General features: G+C 41.5%; 1 protein-coding gene across 5 annotated transcripts in view; it reads left to right on the top strand.

Annotated features, from left to right (window-relative positions):
• The window catches only part of LOC137634256 (glycoprotein-N-acetylgalactosamine 3-beta-galactosyltransferase 1-like), a 137,466-nt gene that overhangs the window by 23,370 nt on the left and 92,423 nt on the right, over positions 1 to 21,673 (top strand). For 4 of the 5 annotated variants that reach the window (XM_068366537.1, XM_068366539.1, XM_068366538.1 and 1 more), the window contains exons 2-3: positions 336 to 490; positions 10,759 to 10,885. In XM_068366537.1, coding sequence (XP_068222638.1) covers positions 10,767 to 10,885 — 119 coding nt within the window. In that variant the 5' untranslated portion in view covers positions 336 to 490; positions 10,759 to 10,766. The remainder of the gene's footprint in view (positions 1 to 335; positions 491 to 10,758; positions 10,886 to 21,673) is intronic. The other variant, XM_068366540.1, reaches the window with a different exon arrangement.

The raw sequence follows: 21,673 nt of genomic DNA, 5'->3' as shown, positions 1-21,673 counted from the left end.
AAAATTGGTTCTGTGTTTACATTGAGTACTGAGTACCTGCTCGACAGATGGCGCTGTTGATGTACACCCCCTACCTGCATAGCGATCGCTGGCGTATTTTGAACGTAGAGTTTTCTGTCGAGCAACAGAGTTGCAGCTTATATAATCACCGGGTAAGTATATTCAAAAATTTATTTTATTAATAAAAATAACATTTTAATGGCTGTTCCAGCTTTCCCAAAATCGTGCTCCTTGAAAGGTCTCAGGTTTATATAGTTAGGAAAAATACCAATTACCATAAATATTTGTGAATTTTTTGTGTGAAAAATGTGTTGATTGTATCTGATTTTCAACAGGTTAACTCCTCATCTATATTTTGACGACTTCCATTGATAAAGTGTATAATCAACTCCGATGATTGTTGATGGTACAACATATGTGAATGAATACTCTCAATTTATCACTTTATGAACAATGGGCCTATACTCTAGCTGACTCTAAGAAGGTATTGGTAAGTACAGTACTATTTCAAGTCTAAAGTAATTTCAACTGTTGCAAGTTTTGCTAATATTATTACTGTACTTGTAAAATACAGATGTATATAATTTTTTGCTTTTTCCTACCTGTTTATAAACCTTTTGCTCTTAAAACTTTGTGAACTCGATTAGAGGATTCTATGTCCAGAAACCTTTACTAACTTTGATGCCATTGGAGGTCCAGTTATGATTTTTTTTTTTTTTTTTTTTTTTTTTTTTGAAAAAATCACTACAATTTGACTGGACAGTTAGTGAATGTCCTGGGTCTTGGCAAATGTTTTGGTGGTAGAGCGACCCTCGAAATGAAGAGGTGTGGCATGGGATAATGAAGGTGATGTGCTTCAGTTTGCTGAAGGTAGTGTATGTGTCATAAAGTGTAACTAATAGGGCCAGTCCCTCTTACTGAGAAAATGCCTTGAAGTTTTTCTGCTTTGCCATGGATAATCTTTTACACAATGAAGCCTTGTGATGAGCTAGAGGACTCTTGAACTTGGGGATAGTTTTTTCCTTAGTTTGACTTAAAATTTCTCAAAAATATTTGTTCCTATACAAATACAAACCTTCATTCTATAATAGGATAATGATTCAGTACAGCTGGAGAACTTAGCAGTTAAAACTTATAAGAAAGTGTCGGCAGAAGCCGATAGCTACCGGCTGGTGGTGAGGAAGCCCCAACCCCTGCTAATGCACTGGACAGTCAGGTTGATTCCTGCCTCTAACTAATACTGACTCTTGGAACTTGGCTGTAGTAATATCCTTTTATCTCTTTTTAGAGTGTCAGTATGTGTGTGTGTATGCTTGCCCATGCTGAAGTCAGACATGCGAACCTGCCCGGGATTGTTGGGAAGATGTATCACTGTTATGAGCAGCAGAGAGGTAGATCCTCATACCTTGTGCTCTTGTGTGGGGTGCATGTTTGCCACCCCTATGAGGAGTGTAGGGAGAGGTCAAAAGACGGCCAAGAATACTTATGGCAGGAGGCTAAAAGTAAAGGGCTAAGCAGGACTCCTCTCCTTTAGGCTTGTCCTCGAGGTTGAAGTCGGCTAGACCTCTTCCTTCAACCCGATATGCATTGCCCTCTGATCCTTCCCCTTTGGTCTGTTTGGAAGACAAGAGTGGTGGAAACTTAACCCTGGGACAAATCTTAAGGGCGGGAGTGACTTCTGTTTCCCCTAGTGAAACAGTAGAGCCTTTCCCTCAGAGAGAGTCTTCATTATTTTCAGATCTTATTTCCAGTTGATGATGCTGTTCTATGCTGTTGGGCTTCTCTGTGGTTACAAGGTACTCCATCCAGAAATAAGTTAGCCTTGACACTGAATACTTTAAAGGGAAATAATGCTTCTTCAATTCCTAATGATCATGTTGTCCTTGACAAATGAGATGAACCCAAGCTATCTGCTGATGTTCCTCTCTTGGGACAGACTTCCTTGATTAATCAACCTTCTGCGAGTCTCTGAAGAAGACGGTATCATGAGGAATAAGTTTTCCTTCTTCAGAGCTCTGCACATATTTCCATACTATTTTGGGCCCTCACGAACAGCATGTGTCTAAGTTTGCAATGTGTTTGCACTCTGATTCTTCTGCTTATAATGAACTAGATTGGACAAGCCTGCTTCTCCAGATTTTGCCTGTAGTCAACTTCATGCTTTACACTAGCGTGCATGATAACAGATCATCTCGTGGTGCCAAGGATCCCAGCGTACCTCCTTTAGTGTGCTTTCCCCAAGGGGAGAAATGTCCGTACATCTCCCGAACGTGTGGTTGCAATTACGCACAGGGTTTTGTGATTGCAAAGTTGTTGCTGATAATAGATTAGCTCATTTAAAGTGCTCACCTGAGTGAGCGGGCAGCGCACCAATATGCTGTCGATATGCTCGCTCCCAATTCTTTTTCTAATGTACATGGGATAGCTGATAATTGTGCGCTCCACAGCCTGACTTTTGCGCACATTCAGCCCAAATTATGATGCTTGCTGAATGTAGGGAAAGTTCCCTTGTATGTGTGACAGTTTGTGCCTCTAAGCATTCTCGGTCTCTTCTTAAGTCATGAAGTTAGCTGTCTTCAGGCACATTGCCTGCCGGAAGAGAAAAGGGGGTTGCCCTTCTTTTCCCCCTATTTGACGATTAATCCTTTAAGAACGATTGATAGGAGTCGCATATAAGTCGCTCCTACTGTTTCTCTTTCCATGGTAGTCACTGTTGCCAATCCTTCACTGCGGATGAAGGAGATAACAAAATTATTATGTAGTACTTTGCTCGCGTCCAATTAGCACTAATACGCATTAGCATGCTTGCCACCTCATCTATTTGCTACTGTAGGAGCACCATCACGCCTCTTTGGGTACCGATTACATTGCTACTAGGCATTTACATGCTACTAGTGCTCGCATACTCCTAAGAGAGTGCCATCTCGCCTATTCACGATCGCATGTGTATCTGATTACTTGCTCGTATCAGCTGTTCGTGATCAAGTGTATCTGCAGGGGTGCCAACTCACATGCTCGCAATTGCTTATATCCACAGAAACGTCATCTCTCCTGCTAGCTATCAATCGTGCACCATCTTGCCTAATCGCCATCGATCGCGCTCCATATTACCTGCTTTAGATCATGCACCATCTTACCTACATGCAATTGGGCCATCTAATCTGCTTGCGATTGCGCACTACCTCTCCTGCTCGCAAGAGTACGATTCTATGGAAGCACCACCTACCCTGCTTGTGCTAGTGCTGTCATTCATTAGTGTTTTAGCAGGGGAGCATGCCTTCTATTTGCTCTTGTTCATCTCGACTTAGAGCATCCACAGGCTTGTGCGCTCTTAACTGTTCGCGCACAAGTGCATTCACGTTTTGGCGCGCAATCTTCTAAGTGTAAGCACTTCCCCAAGTGGCTCGTACTGTAATCAAATTGGAAGTACTTCCTTAAGTGGCGATCTTGATGTCACACCTCTTCTCTCTCAAGTGTGCTCTCTAGATCGAGGACGCAGTACTGTATGCATGCATCCGTATAGAAAGCTACCCTTGTCTGAAAAGAGCTCACATTCACCTTCCAGTAAGACAAAAAACTTTATAATTCCTTATTTGCCTGTGAAATTCTCGAGGCGTGAGAATACTTGCCAAAAATATTCTTTCCCGAAGATATGTACAGGGTATCTGTTTAAAGGTTTAAAGGTTACTCATGAATGGCAATGCCCTAGAGACTGACCATATATCCATATGATCGGCACCCAAGCTAGGACTAGGGAAGGCCAGGCAATGGCTTCTGATTAATCAATGAATCGGCAGGTAAACCTGTGGGCTCTTCCAAAACTTCTATTCTTAGCTCACTATGATGGTGAGGCTGTAAACACTAAAAGAAACTAGGCCTATTCAGTTTAAGTGTGTCTCAAACCACAATCCAGCAGATTGCGTGCACACTCCCGGTAGGAGTAAGGGCCTCGGCCTTCTCTTCCTTTTGTGCACAAGTGTCCTCTAGTTTTCGGAAGAATAAGGGAAAAAATGCGTACTAAGAGTCATATCAGTACACATGTACACTTCTTAAATTCTAGCTGTTTTAGTTTTTTTATTTTCTTTCCAGAATAAATGGATAAATGTGTAAATTTTTCATTATATCTGGGTAAACTTGGATGAATTAATTGAAAAGTACAAGGATATGCAGTTGTTTCAAGTAAAGCTGTGAGAAGGTTGACAGGCTTTTTTTGCAAACCTGCTGTTAATTCTAATCATCCTTGTGCCTTTTGTGTAGCTGGATGATGACGATTACGACATCCTGATTTTAAGAAAGCTAGCCTTCGGGGGCATTGCTGCCAGGACATCTGAGGCTGCCCTGAAGGGTGTGGTTTCTGCTGGTGTGGTTTCTTATGCTTTTTAAGATAACTTTGTGGCCTATTCCTCCATGGTAGCATAGTTGTTTGTTTCCACGACTTCAACCCCAAAGAAGGCGGGTTAAATATACATGCATTTCTCTTCCTCTTCTAGTTCTTCCTATTCCTGTGTCTCGTCTTTGTTGATTCTTCAGACTCTAATTTAAAAAGATATAATCCTCAGAAAGTTTAGGAAGACTGGTCAAAACAGGAGTCACAAGAGAGACTGTGTGGTAACAAGAACCAACTCAGTCAGCGAAGGTGTCTTGGTTACGTTCTTGCTTTAATGGTGGTCAGGATAAAGGGCTAAGCCCTTTTATTCCTAGACTTTTGAATGATCTCTCTTCTCTACGTGGAAGAGAAGGATGGTTTTGTACTGAGAACTGACCCAGAAGGGGAAGTTGTCTTGGTATGTGGTTCTTTAGCTACTCGATCTTGTACTTGACTGAGCATACGCACTGCATGTCATAATAAAGGGCCTGCTATGGACCCAGCGATCGGTTTCCTCTCTTTAACAAGCAATGAGTCATTCCCACATGGAAGTAAGATTTGGAATACAATCCTTGGTCAGTGTGGTCGGTCATCGAGAGTTTGGTCACCGCAAGATTGACCACTGTGTGATTGGTTGCCTGGTGATCGTTTATCTCATGACTCCCAGATCACTTTATATGCTCCAATATGCATATGTGTTAGGGAATGAGATCACATGTCAGCTTTTCTTCTTGTGTGGCAAGTCCACACACTGGGAAATTACCTTGCTCATGTGTGACTAGGAACGAAAACACTGATGTGACTAACAGGCACAGCAAAAACTATAAAGTACACTCTACTTCATCAGTCTCTGGGGTTGTGAGTTCCAAAGACAGTTTTGTTTGTGGATGGGAAACAGATGGCTAAACATGGATAAGATATCATTGCATCACAAATCACAGAAAACGAAAACTGTAGCTTTGTCTTTCAGGAATCATAATTATTTAATATTTCTTATGGCAAAAGTTTATGAATCGTACCATGCTGTATGTTTTTAGGCTGCAGTAAATTCTATTCTTTTTAAATTCTGTACTGTAATGTGAAAAGGTAAAGTTAGGTACAAATACAGTTGTGCAAAAGTAATTTCATGTAATTGATTGATGTACAGACTTTGAACACCTGTGATCAACAGCTGCAGATTCGAGTTATTGAAAATTGGAAAATTATAGTTAATTACTCGTGGTTGCGGTTAGATTGATGAACTAGCATATTAAGCTGAAAATGTTAGTTTGTGAGACTTCGACTTATATGGGCTTTCGCATATTTTTTCATGAATTTGCTTGAAGTATTTTCAAACTTGAAATTTATTGATTTGATCTGATTTTGAGTATAGCCAAAATATTTGTATGTGAAAGATATAGATATGAATTCTTTTACCTGATATGATTGATAGACTAATTAGACAGGTAATGGAGAATTGATTTTATATTTGCCTTTAATTTTGGAAATTAAAAGGTAGAGAGTATATGGCCTATAATAGATTATTCTTTAATAGTGAATATATTAGTAACATAAGTTTTTATGTACGCTTTATGATATGAACAAGGTATTAATTTTCAGTGAAAACATTTTGGTATTTTTTTGCCTTTTGAGTAAAGGTGGAATAGGCTGCTGTTTGGTTCCCAAGAAATTCCCATTAAAAAGCTACTACATGGAATCTGTATGACATGGTTTAACAAAGAAATATATTCTCATCCTTGCCATGGGCTCAGTGTATCAATTTGCTAGGTACAAACTCAGTGTGCATAAGGAAAACCCACTAGTTCAGACTCTACATAATCCACTACAGCACATTCAATGCTGAATTGTCTCCTACCTTACGACAATACATTCATGTAGAACCATTACCAGTACCGAAGACAAGGCTTATTTGGTTTGATGCCTAACAGGATTCCACCTCGACTTCTGATTTTTTTTGTTACTAAATACAAACTGTCTTCTATTTATAGAGTAACTTACTTTTGGAGAAGCTGAAAGATGAGCCATGAGAATTATAGCGAGGGATAACCACCCCAACCGCTAGTTAGCGGGAGGGTGGAGGGTAGCTGGCTACCCCGCTCACTCACACACCTGGTCTGAGCACCCATTTTGCTTTCTGGCTTGGTATAGGACGGACGTTGCCGCTCTCTCAGGCCAAGACTAGCCATTTGAATAATACATTTATGCTTTTCCTTTTCTGAGTGTGTGTACCTTCTTGTCCCATGCGTACCTGTCCTGGTCCCGAAGGCCGGTTCATTGGTACCTTGATATCTGCCCTTGAGACAGGTCTCCACCAGCTATGTCTGGCTTGCCGGGACCATTAGTGTGATCGGGACTAACATCTGTATTGAGTGTTGGGAGTGATCTGCCTCCCAGTAGGAGAGGTGTGGGTGCAGGAAAAAGAAATCTAAGCAAGATTCTTCACCTTTGGGGTCTTCCTCAAAGTCGAAGAAATTTTGAACTTCTTCTTTGACTCCCTGATCTCTTCCTGAATCTACTCCCCTGGTCCTCAATAGGGAACGGCTGAGTTGCAGTGCAGCCCTGTTAACAACAGGTCATCCATGTGGGCTGAAGGGCGGTACAGTTTTCCCTAGCAATTCTGTTCCGCGTCTTCCCCCAAGGAGCTCTCTTCAAAGAAGCCAATTTTTTGTGCAATGGAAGAAGACAGACCTAATGTGTTCCTCAGAAGTAAATTTACTGTCGAGAATCACACGTAAAATTTTAAAAGTCATACTAAGTTTGAAACATTATCAAAGCTGAGGTCTGGATGTTGAGGAGCCACTGTCCTTGATCTACTTACATTCATACTTTGAGTTTTGTTAAGATTCAACTTTATGCCCCATAATTTGTGCCATGCTCTAATTTTAGCTAGCTCTCTATCAAGGGATTCAGCAACCTCAGATCTACATTCAGGAGATGGAATTTATGCAGAGTGTAGCATAATCTGCATATGCAACAAGCTTGTTTTGTAGGTTAAACCACATGTCATGTGTATATAGTATGAAAGGTAATGAGCCAAGAACACTACCCTGAGGAACACCAGATATCCCATTCCTATATTCACTATGATGCCCATCAACAACTCTTTGCAATCTATTACTTAAAAATTCAATAATGATGCTAAGAAATGACCCACCCACTCCCAACTGTAGAATTTGTAAATAAGGGCCTTATGATTAACTGTCAAAGGCAGCACTGAAATCAAAGCCAATCATACAAACTTCCTGACCACAATCAATGGATTTCAGTACAGCGTTGAAGATTGTGAGAAGGGCATCACAAGGCCTTTACAAAAACCAAATGGTAAACTAGGGAACAGATGATTACCTTCAGCAAACCTATTAAGACGTTTTGCCAAAAGACGTTCAGAAGCTCTAGATAATATGGTAGTTATAGAAATTGGGCGGTAATCTGTTGAACTTGAGCTACCACAAATACATTTACCTTGTGGAGTAACATTACCAATTCTCCAATAAGTGCTAAAGTAATAGATAACTTGGAGCTAAAAAATCTTATAAAAACAAAGGAAAAATATAATTTGGGTCTAGACCTTCATAAGCATCAAGGTCCATCAAGAGTTTTGATTTCCACAAGATCGAAAAGCTAAACTACTTACTTTAGACTCAGGAAAACAAGGATGAGGAAGATAAAGTTTCTCATTTCTCTGTTTACTGTCAAACACATCAGCCAAAAGGGTTGTCTTTTCCTTTGGACAGCGGTTGACAGAGCCATATGGTTGGAGAAGAGAAGGAACTGTTGCATCTACACACCAAAGAGTGCAGATTTAAGGGTAGTCCACCACTTTGTTCCTGGGTTGTACCAGAAAGGGTTTGTTTTATGGTTAAATTGTATTCCTTTTCAGTTGAAGCATAAACACTCTTGAGCAAAAGCTCTAAGCTGAGTATAATTATTTAAAGTCAAATCTGATCTGTTACCCTTCCAAAGATGATACGCCTCCTGCTTCTCCAAGTAAGCATGTCTACAATCATCATTAAACCAGGGTTTGTCTTTCACTCTGTATCTTAGCACACAAGAAGGGATACGCCTTTATGTTGCCTAGATTCTCATTCAAAGGGACAACAGGATCAACACTTTTATACAATTGTGACCAATTCAAGCCCAAAAGATCACCCAAAATTCCATTCCACTCGGCTTGAGATTTTTTATTAATCTCACATGAGTGTGGTACATCAGGGACAGGCTGCTCATTCTTCACTACTAATGAAATAGGCATGCTCAGATGTCCCAACTGAAGAACCAACCTTATTTATTATAACGCCAGGGGAGTCAGTGTATGCAAGGTCCAAGCAGTTACCAGACCTGTGAGTAGCTTCACTTATGATTTGCTCACAGCCTGATTCAGAGGCAAAGTCTAAAGCTCTTAAGCCGTGGTGATCGGTAGGAGAAACAGAATTTAACCACTCCCTATGGTGAACATTGAAATCACTAACAAAGGTAAAGGAGGACTTTCTATCGTCTTCTTGTATCTTAGCCATAATGGTAAGAAGACAATCCAAGATAGAATCATCCATGTCTGGATTCTGGTAGATCAAACTCAAGTAGAAGTTGTATGCCTGCCACAAACTTTTATTACCTAAATCTCATGACATCACATTCATAGCAGGACTTATGAGAAGCAAGGTACTCAGTCCTAGTATACACTGCCATTCCCCTGGCCATAGGAATGGCATTGTGTTTCAATATTATTGGCTTCTTAAAACCAGTTGTAAGGAGCACAGATGAATGCCTCATATTATAAACCAAAGTTTCTAGTACAAAAGAATTTCATACTGTCTGGTTGCAACTGTGTGGTATTGAATATTTGCATGAAGACCACAAATATTGCAATACAGTACAGTACACGACATTGACATCTAGGACGTACTGGTTCCGGATTTCGCTCGATGACTCCAGACAGCATAAGAATTAATGGGAATAAAAAGATACATCATACTTGATAATTAAATTAACAAGAATGATAACAAAAACAATCTGTTTTAAGGAAATATAATTAAAGTGATTGATCAAACCCATAGACTGTAGAAAAAAAGTCGGAAAAACTGGTCAACATGGCGGAGCCGGTACACCATGCAAGGCGAAATACCCTCCAGGATAGCCACTTCAACTGAAGGGAGGACATTAAGGTTGGTTTTGAAAAGAAAAAGAAAGAGATAAGGAAAAGACAACCTCTTGATAAACCACCAGGCGTCCATAGCCCTTCTATTAAGCTTGGCCGACACACCATTTAATAAAAAACATGAAAAAAAAATAGAATAGTGTGCTCGAGCGTACCCTCAAGCAAGAGATCTCTAACACAAGACAGTACAGGTACAGAGGCTATGGCACAATCCAAGATTAGAGAACAATCGTTTGATTTTGGAGTGTTCACTCCTAGAAGAGCTGCTTACCATAGCTAAAGAATCTCTTCTACCCTTACCAAGAGGAAAGTAGCCACTGAACAGTTACAGTGCAGTAATTAGACCCTTGAGTCACTAGTTCAGCTAATTTCCTGTTACCAATCCAGTTCAACATCCCCAACTGTTTTTTGCATCACAAATAGAAAAATGAAAATGCTAAGAATATATCCAATGTACAACTTTTTAGAACATAAAATTCCCATTTAAATGGCTTTTATATGAAAGAAATCAACCAAAAAACTATATAGCCAATGTTCAACTTTTTAGAACATAAAATTCCCATTTAAATGGCTTTTATATGAAAGAAATCAACCAAAAAACTAAAAAAGTACAGTAGTAGGAGTCTGCCTAAAATACAGTAACATTGTTTTAATTGGAAGGAGTCACACCCATTAAATTATATTTCTTTATAATTGAACATGAAATTTTTTGAGTTATTCCTAAGTCAAAGAGAAATTATGAGTGTTCTGTCAACCTCAGATTACCGTTGGGGAATTTCATCGGGTGATTGACACACTGCTTATTTTATAGGGGATTTCATGTCCATCTCATTTGTATTATGTCACACTTACTTTTAATGTACAAGTATTTTATCCATGTCTGTAATCTTCCTTAGTCATTTAGCCTTAAAACATTTCAGGTTTTGAGTAGTTATTAGACTGCTGTTATGAATTACTGCATTTTCTATGTTTTGGCTTGAATACAGTTTTTTACTAACTGGTGAATGGGAAATTGTAGTTAGGAAATCATACCTCCTTCAATCGCTGTAAAGTTTATATTAATAGCTAAAAAATAGTCCATCAATTATGACACTGGTTTATCAGTCATTAATGCATGCAACAGGTGCTACAGCCATCCATTTTTACATAATCTAGCTCTTAATGATGTTTTAATCTCTCATTATAGTTAATTATTTAACATTTGATTGTAACCATGGCTTTCTACTTTTATTTCCAGGTGTCATTATGGCGATTAGTCGTAACTTTGTCTTAACCCTTGGAACGGGGATGTTCTGCGGCTTCTTCTCCTTCTATCTATTAAACTCCACTGTAACCGTGCATCCTCACTATATAGAGGGAATTAGGTAAAAATGCTCACTAGCAGGTGTTGGTTTAATAGTGTAGAATGCAGAACAGATGTTTATATCTTTTCTTACATATAGTTCATTTTGATTTAATATCGCTAACTTGCTGTAGTCAACCATACTGCATAGACCATTTTTTTTTCTCTGGGGAACCAGTGCCATTACTATGGAGACACGTAATTTAGAAGTTACTTTATTCATGTCATAATAGAGTAAGCATTATGATAGAATACTTTTTGTTCTGCATTCCACGCTTGTATTTTTGTAGTTGTGCTTTATAATGATAATGGGGATGTAAAATAAGGTGGTAGTGCTTGTTATTGGTGAAAGCTAAACTGGATGCCATGTTTCTATCCATATAATCCTCTTTTTATTGCCTGGATGGTGGTTGTAGTTTAGTTTACCTTACAGAGATTGCAAGCTTTTTTTTGTATGGCAAATCAGGTGGTGGATAGTATTGTGGTTTCTAGTACTGTACTGTTCTGTTTACCATGAACCTTTTTATTCAACAGATTCCTTCTCAGGTTACAGTACTTCTCTTTTCAATTTGAGGTCTTAATTTTAGAGAGCTTTCTTCTTGCCATTTTGTAGTCTATGGGTGGGTTACCACATGCTATATTTTTCATTGGTGAAGGTGTTGTTGCATTATAAGTGTCTTTGCAGACCATCATTTCTAGTTTAATAATTTTAATTTCTTTTTTTTATTGGAATTATTTCTATGAACCTTCTATGGCATTCATATTGCCTCTACCTCAAAGCTGGTTAAATGTCAATGTCTACCCTCAAGCTAAAATATTGCCTGTTTTCGTTTCATGTAATTGCCCTACCCCTCTAATATATCATTTGGATCATATAGTGGTGTATGGCAATACTACCTCATGGGTAAACTATATCCACTTGTCTTTCATTGCCAGGTGCTGGTGCACATTCTACGTGTATTCCAGAGTGTTATTTTTTTAGGAAATTCTATAGAAAAAAAGTTATTTATTCAATTTAGGAAGATGTTTTCTGGCTTCCTTGTGTCTTATGACAGTTTTTTAATTGATTTGTTGCTGGGCAGTAATTATCCTCATTCTTTGTGCTACATACCAGGGATAATAAAAGTGTGATTTGAATGACTGTTGTTAAGAATGTAATTCCTTCTCAGTTCCCTTATGAAGGATTATCCTCAGTTAGTACCTGTTTACGTGTAAAATACAAGTTTGTAAAAAATTATCTTAATCCAGGAAAGAAGCCAGAGAAGACTAGGGTAGTCTATACAGGTATTTGTGTAACTGATATTGCTGATGCCACACTGGCTATTACCAAACGTGTGGAAGTTGACAGTCATGACCTTCATAAACATTATACTGATTAGCTTTGTGCAAACTCAAAAGCCTAGCAAGTCATCAAACAAAGGTAACAATATTATCTTAACCTACCATAATTCGAATCGTAGGTTAACTTCTCAAGTAGTACCTAGTGGGTTTTATACCTGTCAGTAGTAGTTCTGATGGTAGATAGCTCATTATAGAGGATATAGTAGCTTCTCTTTGAGTCTCGCTCTTTTAAATTGATTCAGGTCTTTCTGCTGCAAAATCCTCGCTTTTCTATGATCCAGTTAGCTCTATACAACCACTGGATTCTGAAGTAGAAAACCACCACGATGGTGTGGATCCAAATGCCGTATCCGTCCTGCTGAAGTACTGTTCATGAGTAACCTTTGTATACTGTATTTATTAACAATGTGCCATGTTGAGTGATTCCTGTAGAATGGGCTTTCCACTTGTTTAAATCATCCTTAAAAGCTTCAGTTGGATCCAAGAAGTGGTTGGCTCATGTCTTGTGGAATGGGGAATCCGCTTCGTATAGGTTGGGCCAATAGCTCAACGAGACTTTTCCATAGCTGCATTAATATGGGGGCTAGTACCTCAACTGCCGAAACAAGTCCCAGGTGCAAAAGAAAAGGTTAGTAAACAAAAGGGAAGGCTCGATGATGCTAATTTGGAAGATTCTACTGAATAAAACTTGAAGGGGAGGAGGAATCAGAAGAGGATGAATTAAGTGAGTTATCAGTTTGAGTCTTTGAGAAAGCTTATTGTAAAATTGTATCTGAATAGAATAGCCAAGGTAAGTGCTGATAGTTATTATTCTATTATGCCGTAAAACGCTGCTGGTTCTAAAACAATGTATACTGTATTCCGAAGTTTTTGTATTTTTTTAGAGTCCATGAATTTCTGTCCTAGTTGGAAAAGATGTCTACCAGTTCTACTTCCAATCTTTAAGATCTTATCTCCCACAAAAGCTTTTGTTAATTTGTAATTGGTCAAAAGCCAAACTTTGTTCTTGCATCTAAACAAGCTTACTTCTCTTGAAGAGTGGGATTGACAAACTCTGGCTTGGAGTTTGGGAAACTCAGGTTATTGCATTTCTTGCAAGGAGAATGTCAATTTGTTCCCACACGTATATTGAAAATGTGTTTGTACCAAATAATACATCCATAACATACCCATACAGAATGTAACATTAGGGAATAGAAAAACATGACCTTAGGCACCATAGGGAACTTATGACAAGATAAACTGATTAATAAAGACAAGACCATATATGTACAACAAATAAATTGAACATTTAAACAGTTAGTCTGTAGCACTAAAGGTACAACATTATGTTGGAGAGACACAAATGAACCTGAAAAGTAGATGATTAATTGCATTTTCCTGTGTTCCTGAAACAAAAACTCACTGTTTACTCATTATAAATAACAAGCTGGAGGAGTGCCCTAGGACGCACTGTGGGCTATGTCGATCCAGCGGGTTTTATAACATTTCCTGCAGCCACCACAAAATGACGTATCTCCAATTGCTTCAGATAATGCCTGAAGAAAACACTAGTGGACTTCCAACCGGTACATGCCTGCAGTCCCTCAAAGGACATATGGAAAAAATTTAATGAAGAAGCCACTTTCCTAGGGTCATGACACGATGGCATACTATCCGGGTCCGCTCTTTGTATAAAATAAGTAATTTTTGCTCTTAACTGTTTCAGAGACAAATCTGATCCCACCATTTCCCCCTTAAACAATTGACCACCTTTAAACTGCACTGTTCTTAATAAGAACACTTTTAGACACTGCACTGGGCACAGGGAGGGATTACTTGATAAGGGAACTATTTTCCATGGACCCCAACATTTAGAGGGAAGTTCATTATTATTATTATTATTACTTGCTAAGCTATAACCCTAGTTGGAAAAGCAGTATGCTATAAGCCCACGGGCCCCAAAAGGGAAAATAGCCCAGTGAGGAAAGGAAAAAAGGATAATAAAATATTCTAAGAAGAGTAACAACATTGAAATAAATATATCCTATATAAACTATAAAAACTTTAACAAAACAAGAGGAAGAGAAATATTCTATCAAGCAAGAGAACTCTAACCCAAGACAGCGGAAGACCATGGTACAGAGGCTATGGTGCTACCCAAGACTAGAGAACAGTGGTTTGATTTCGGAGTGTCCTTCTCCAAGAAGAGCTGCTTACCATAGCTAAAGAGTCTCTTCTACCCTTACCAAGAGGAAAGTGGCAATTAAACAATTACAGTGCAGTAACCCCTTGAGTGAAGAAGAATTGTTTGGTAATCTGTGTTGTCAGGTGTATGAAGACAGAGGAGAATATGTAAAAAATAGGCCAGACTATTCAGTGTGTGTGTAGGCAAAGGAAAAATGAACCATAACCAGAGAGAAGGATCCAATGTAGTACTGTCTGGCCAGTCAAAGGACCCCATAACTCTAGCAGGATCAGTGTATAAATTAACCTCACCATTATCCACAAATTCAATGTGACCCTCGCCTCTAGAATGAGCCAGAATTTCATTAACACGAGCGCTGGAAACCATCGCAACTAAAAAGATGACATTTTGAGTAAGATCACGAATAGAAGCAGTTTGATTGTCTATATCCGAAGCGAATTGCAACACTTTGTCCAAAGACCAAGAGATAGGCTTTGGTGGAGCTGATGGCTGCAGCCTTGCACAAGCCTTCAGAATTTTGTTGAAGAGATCCCAGTTAAAATCGATATCAAAGGCGTATTAATATAGGTCTAGCGAGGGCCGACTTGTACGACGAGATTGTGGAGAAGGTAGACCTTGCGCGTGCAAATCAATCGGGAAACCTAAACAAAAATCCATAGGGATTGAACATGGATTCTTGTCTTTGACGTATTTGACCCATTTCTTCTATGAAGTTTCATACTGAGTCATAGTGGTAGACGTCTTATAGTTTTCTGCAAACTCCAACTTATCACGTTGAATTTGGAATTCCTTTTCCAGAGCTAAGGCGAAAAAAATCATGAGATGAAGGTTGTTTGTTCTCCATGATGAAGCATAAACAATCTGTTGCTGTACCTCCTGGAACAGAATCGGGTTGGGCAACGGCACCAACTTGGGATTCAATTCTATGACCATGGGAAACCAGTTGCTCTTCGGCCACAGAGGAGCCACCAGGGTCGCTATCCCTTTGAAAAACCAAAGCTTGCCAGAACCTTCATGGGGAGATTGAAGGATGAAAACGGGTAAATCCTCGTTCAACGATTCCAATCCAGGGACATCGTGTCCATGCTCACTGCTGCTTGATCCACATTCGGTGCTACATAGCAGGGAAGTTTCTTGTTGAGACTCGTCCAAGGACTTGATACTTGATACTGCACGAAAGAGAATGATTTTTCGTCGAGAGACCACTCCGTCTCTAGAGGTTTTGTCCGAGATAGGGAATCCGCCATCACATTTCTTACTCCGTGAAGGTGGGATGCTGACAGATGCCAACCTTTCCTCTGAGCCAACGTAAAGATGGCTAACATTACGTGATTTATTTGAGGAGACCTTGACCCTTGTCTGTTGATGCAATGGACTATCAGTTTGCTATCGAGGACTAGACGAATATGAATGCTTTTCTTCAAGTGTAATTTCTTGAAGGACGAGAAAACTGCCATGGCCTCCAGAATATTGATGTGGAATTGTTAAATTTCTGAGACCAACTACCGGAGGAGGAAAGCGCAACGGTATCATCTGTGACAGACTTTTGGCAGTGGACTACGGTTGAAGTTTTCTTCGGAGTAAAACCGGGGTCTTCTGATGGTCGCGCAGAGCTTTGGAGGCTCTCCGTTTCCAAACTCTGCTTGCATCCTTGAGACGTACTTTGAGGACAGGGTTCGTTACCGAGGCAAATTGCAAAGATCCTAGAACCCTCTACTGGCGTTGCCTGGTGATCGTCCCCGACTTGATCAGAGACCTGACTGACTTCGCTATTTCTCTGCAGGCTGAAACCAAGGTAGGGGGAGAAGCGTCAACCTATCGGAAGATGCCAATAAGCGTCGGTAAGATCTATAGAGACGGTGTAAGCCCCCCGGGGTTGTAAGGTCCGTATATGCGAAATAGTCAGCATCCGGAACCTGTCGCACTGAACGAACAGGTTTAGATGGGACAAGTCAAGAATAGTTCGAGGTATGTTTGAATCTTTCTTTGGCACGCAAAATAGACGACCTTCAAATCTCACAGATCTCGTGCAACGGATAACTTTTCTCCAGCAGGTCTTGTACATATTGTTCCAGATGAGGTGTTGATTTCTGGAAAAATCTCCCGAGTTTTGGTGGCCGTCGCTTCCACTTCCAACACAAACTGTTGGACATGACGCTCTGTGCCCAAGGACTGAATGACCAATAGTCCTTGAACAAGGCCAGCCATCCCCCTACTGGAAGATCTTCATTGTTTGAGCTGAGGACTTGCACCCCTTCCTCCTCTGCCGCCTCGATGTCCGCGACCCATGGATCTGCCTCTTCTGTCAGAGCGGCCTCTGCCCCCTCTTTCTCTCTTGTGAGATCGAAAGGACGACGACACGACCCCTGCTCGTACACTGGGTTGAAGACCGGGGACTGTCTCGTCACGGGCTGAGGTACAGCAAAAACAGTCTGAGGGATGGAGTAAACGACTTCCAATGGTAGGTCGGTTTGCGGGACCTCTTAGGCTGTGGTCCTCCCCCAGGGGTGAACTTCCTCTTCAAAGAGATCCCCCACTTCTGGAACAGGCTCTTATTCTCAGCTACAGCTTTATCCGTAACCTCCTTCACTAGCTTCTGAGGAAAGAGGTCTTTTCCCCATATGCTTAAATCGATGAGACGTTTCGGCTCATGGCGGATAGTGGCTGAAGCAAGTACATGTTCTCTACTGACTCCATGGGCCTGAAAGAAAGCATAAAGATCCTTTATAAAGGTGGCAAGATGAGTCTTTACTAACAAGGAAAAGACTGGGGCATCTGTAAAATTCCCAATCATCATCTCCATGAAGCACTGGAGAGACATTGAAGCTGATAACCTCTCTCTGGTCTCCGTTTCAGCCTTAAGAAGGTGTTCAGGAATCCTGGGCAGTTTCTCATTAAACTGGCGGGTGACTACATCCTTATCCAGTTTACCCTCGGCGAAAGTAAACTGGACATCCACCCAGTGGTCGGCATCATGTGGGAGGATAAGTGATACTGGTTTAGACTCTTCCAACACTGGGAGAGACTTACCCTCACGAATGGCTTTCTCCACAGCCACGAAGCCCTTTGAAGCAAATGGGAATACCATCGTGTCCGGAGCCACAAAGGTGGCTAATCTTTTACCAAAGGCACCAAGCTGTGTATTAAAACAACCTGCCGTCTTCATTTCTTTCACTGCCAGGTGTTGAGCCCTTGTATGTTCCAGGAGGATCGTTTCTTTAGGGATGGTGTCATCCCTCAACGGAACCCCTTCAGCTAACCTCATGTAGCAAAAGGGATAGGCATCAATATCTGGATAAAAATCCAGATCGGCTACCGGTCTGGAGCCTACCCCCTTGCCAATGTGGAGGATGCCCTCGGAAAGCACTGCGTGGCCAGCATATCTCCAGGGATTCTGCTGGGAGGGCAAGACTTTATCCTTAACCGGTTCCTCTTGCTTCTTCAAAGCCTGGATCTCTTCATGCAAGGCTTTAAAAATCATCAGCTGATATTGCTGATTCCCCTCCATGAAAGCTTTCATGTTAGCCAAAAGTGTCGGATCCACAGAAGTACTCGATGTACTCGGGAATTGAGGGCTTCAAGAGCTCCGCAGGAAATAGCATGGGAAAAGAAGCGGAACCGCTCCCGTCACGGAAGGTGTAGTTATCGCCGTAAACAGGGAGGCCAATGTCGTAGTGGAGGCTGAAATGGCAGATCCTTAACGGACCCCACACTAGCATCATCCATCTCCGGCAAGTAAGAATCATCCACCGGAGGGAGGGGTTCTTCATCCGACTCTACCGTAGAAAGGAGAAGTGATTCTCTACTCCGAGAGAGAGAGGAGACCGTAGACATCCTCCTGTAGACATCCTCCCTGAGTGTAGGTTCATAGCACCCAATGCCTTGTCGACTTGTAGCTGCACGGTTGGGAGAGGTTTAGGGTGAAAGCAACCCAAAGCCAAATCAGGTGCTGCCTTGGGGAAGAGTATATCCTTCCACTCGGTAGAAGGCAGGTAAGGAGCCCTAGGATCCGCATTCTTCTTGAATCCCCTTACCCAGGTGCAAAGGGATCGCTGGAAGAAAACCCGTTTGTCCTCGGAGATATTCTTCGAGATCCAACCCGAATGATGCAGGTCTTTGCAAACACTGCAATCCTGCGGATCCCAGTACGACACTTCGCATGCGTGCGGCAAGTATCGTGACTGTAAGGATGCCTCACGGTCCTGGCACAAATCTGCACTCTACAGTGCATCTCCGTCATAGACACCGCCTGTAGGGAGAAAAATAGTACAATGAGTCCATGGGTCTCTAACAGTCACCAAAGGCTGAAAGGAATGGATTAGTAACATTCTATGCTGACAATAAAGGGAATAGTAATCCCCAAATTGTGTGTAATTGCAATTGGTGAGAGAGTAGGAGATAAAGTACTAAATGTCCAAACCCCTATTAAAGGCGTTAGATAGGAATAAATAACCTCTTTAAAGATAGTTGCTATAGGCTCAAAACATTGGGGGGGGGATGCTCGTGGACATAACCATCGCTCCTACATCTCCGCAGAGAAATAGTCAGTTAGAAGGCAACAGAACAGGTAATCCAAATAGATTAAGCAATTGACGCATCGATTAATGAGCAAGAGTCTATAGTAACATAAAGACTATAAATGCCGGTTGATAACCTCACATAGGGAAAAACCCAAATAGGGATCTAACTTATAGAGTTATCAACCTTCTATCCAATCCACACCCTCAAAGGGAAATGGACAAATTGATGGAAAACCAATAACCATGCCGAGACACACAAGACCTTTCGTAAAAGACTCTCCCATGTCCAGCATACATAAAGAAGCCTCAAAAGTGGAAGGAATAAGGCCTTATGTTGATCTGTAGCTGTAGTAGCCTACAGTCAGTAGAGAACCCACCTTATAGTAGATAAAGCGGTCTCAAAAGGACAGAAAGACATGTGCCCTAAAGGTACCATTGTTGCCGGAAGTACTGGCATCGCTCTGTTAACGGCATTGTCGCCAACGTGTTAACCGCACTAAGGGACCGGCACAGTGACCATTCCCATAGACTAATACTAGCCCCGCCGCCAGTAACGGCAATGCCGGTAGGTGTTATGGGGGCGGAGACAAACAGCAATGGTTTCCGCTGAAACACTATGCCGTATGGGAAGGAATGCATCGCCAGTACAGGTACTATAGGAAAGTATGCCGTTAGGAGGCGACAAAGCCGTTAGGTACCGGCACCGCCATCAGTCTAACAGCTCACCCCTCAGGGAGAAGCATGCTCACGGCTCTGGAGGGCCAGGTCCCAGAGGGAACAAGCCCTCACCAACAACAAATGTAAATACACAGCATTATAGTAACAAAATTCATGCAATGTCAGTCCCAGAAAGGCTAACCACAGAGAGCGGTAACGACATGGGGTAGTATGCCCGTGCACTATATGAGTATCTTTAACAAACCGTCTCATAACAATCCTGAGAACAAAGGCAACGGCAGAGAAGTCAGGCTCAGAAAGAAATATAGATTCAATCGGAGGGTTACCGCAACAAGGAACATGTCAGGCCACCGCGCCCTGAATCCCAGAAAGAATGAAACTTCTATAAATGCCGCTCCGTCAACGGCGAAGCCAGAAAAAATTAAGTAAAAGATGCCACAGCTCGATTGAAAAATCCCAGAGGCTAGGAAAAATGGCAGTACAATAAAGTCAGCGCACCGACATATTGAGGTCACCCTTCGCAAAGGGGAGCTCCGAAGAACTGCACGGACCCAGCATGGGGAATCACGAACGAATGTAGCATGGCGGACCAATGGATCGCCGGCGAAGGTTAGGCTAAGCCTGGATGCAGCAAGTCGATCGAGAAATCCCAAAGGCTAAGAGGAACGGCAGTACAGGAAGTCAGCTTATAGACAAATTAAGATCGCCCTTCGCAAAGGGGAACTCCAAAGACCTGGGCAGACCTAGCCTGGGAAATCACAAGCGATTGCAGAATGACTGCCAAGAACCTAAACGGTCTAAAATACCGGAGGATCGAAGACAGGCGGGCATAATAACTCAGTAAACTAGTATAACTGAGCTAAAATAACCCCTAAGAGAAAAGCCACTGCCAACGAGTCCAGTAAGACAGACCTAAACGCCATCGGCAAGCCCGTCTCCAACTAAAATGTTACCGCTCTCTAGGCGGAGTCTTTCAAAGTCCATATGTTGAAAGAAGTTCAATGAAGAAGCAACTTTCCTCAGATCGTGACCTGCGGGGGTACTGTCAGGATTCGCTTTGCAAATAAAGTAGGTGAGCTTCGCTCTCAGTTGTCTGAAAAGCTATCCTCCCTTGAAGTCTGAAGTTCTTCGAAGATAGACCTTAAGACACTCTACTGGGCACAGAGAGGCATCTTCCTTCAGTGGGCAGATTCTCCAACGACCCCACCTCTTAGTGGGTAGCTCATTCTTGGCAAGAAAGGCAGGATCAGGAAAGAGGTTCAGTTCTCCTGTGTCTAGGAACTGAATATGGCCTTCGTTTCTGGATAAGGCCACTATTTCTCTAACTCTAGCCCCTGAGGCTATTGCAAACAGAAAAATGACTTTCTGTGTTAGATCCTTTAGAGTACAATCCTCATTGTTTACGTTCGAAGCATAGTGCAAGACTTTGTCCAAAGACCACGTGATGGGCTTTGGTGGGGTTGCTGGTTTGAGTCTAGCGCATGCTTTTGGGATCTTATTAAAGATTTCACCAGAGAGGTCCACTTCAAAGGCGTACAGAAGTGGTCTAGCCAGGGCCGACTTACACGAGGTAATCGTAGTAGAAGCCATGCCTTGTTCGTGTAGGTGTATGAAGAATGCGAGACAGAAATCTATCAAAATTTCTGTCGGTTTCCTTGTTGTTACAAAGGAAACTCATTTCTTTCATGACGATTCATATTTTCCCCTATTCGAACTTGACTTACTCTTCGATGAAGTCAACTTTATTCTTCGAGATTCCAAACCTTTTGTTTGCTGCTAGAGCAAGAAAATCATGAGATGTAGGTTGGTGGTTCTCGAGGATGAAGCGTAGACAGTCGACTTCTGGACCAGTTGAAATAATACTGGATCCACCAGAGGAAACGGCTTCAGTATCAGCTCTAGAACTAGAGGGAACTACTTGCTTTTGGGCCACTACTGCAGCTGTCCCTCTGAAGGATCTTAGCTTGTCGAGGACTCTTAGCAGGAGATTGGTTGGTGGAAACAGGTAAATGCGATTTCTCCTGTTCCAGTCGAGGGACATGGTGTCCATTGCCTCTGCTTGAGGGTCCATATAAGGGGCTAC

The sequence above is a fragment of the Palaemon carinicauda genome, chromosome 44, assembly GCF_036898095.1.
Source record: "Palaemon carinicauda isolate YSFRI2023 chromosome 44, ASM3689809v2, whole genome shotgun sequence".
Classification (NCBI taxonomy): Eukaryota; Metazoa; Arthropoda; class Malacostraca; order Decapoda; family Palaemonidae; genus Palaemon; species Palaemon carinicauda.
This window is presented reverse-complemented; position numbering and strand designations above follow the sequence as displayed.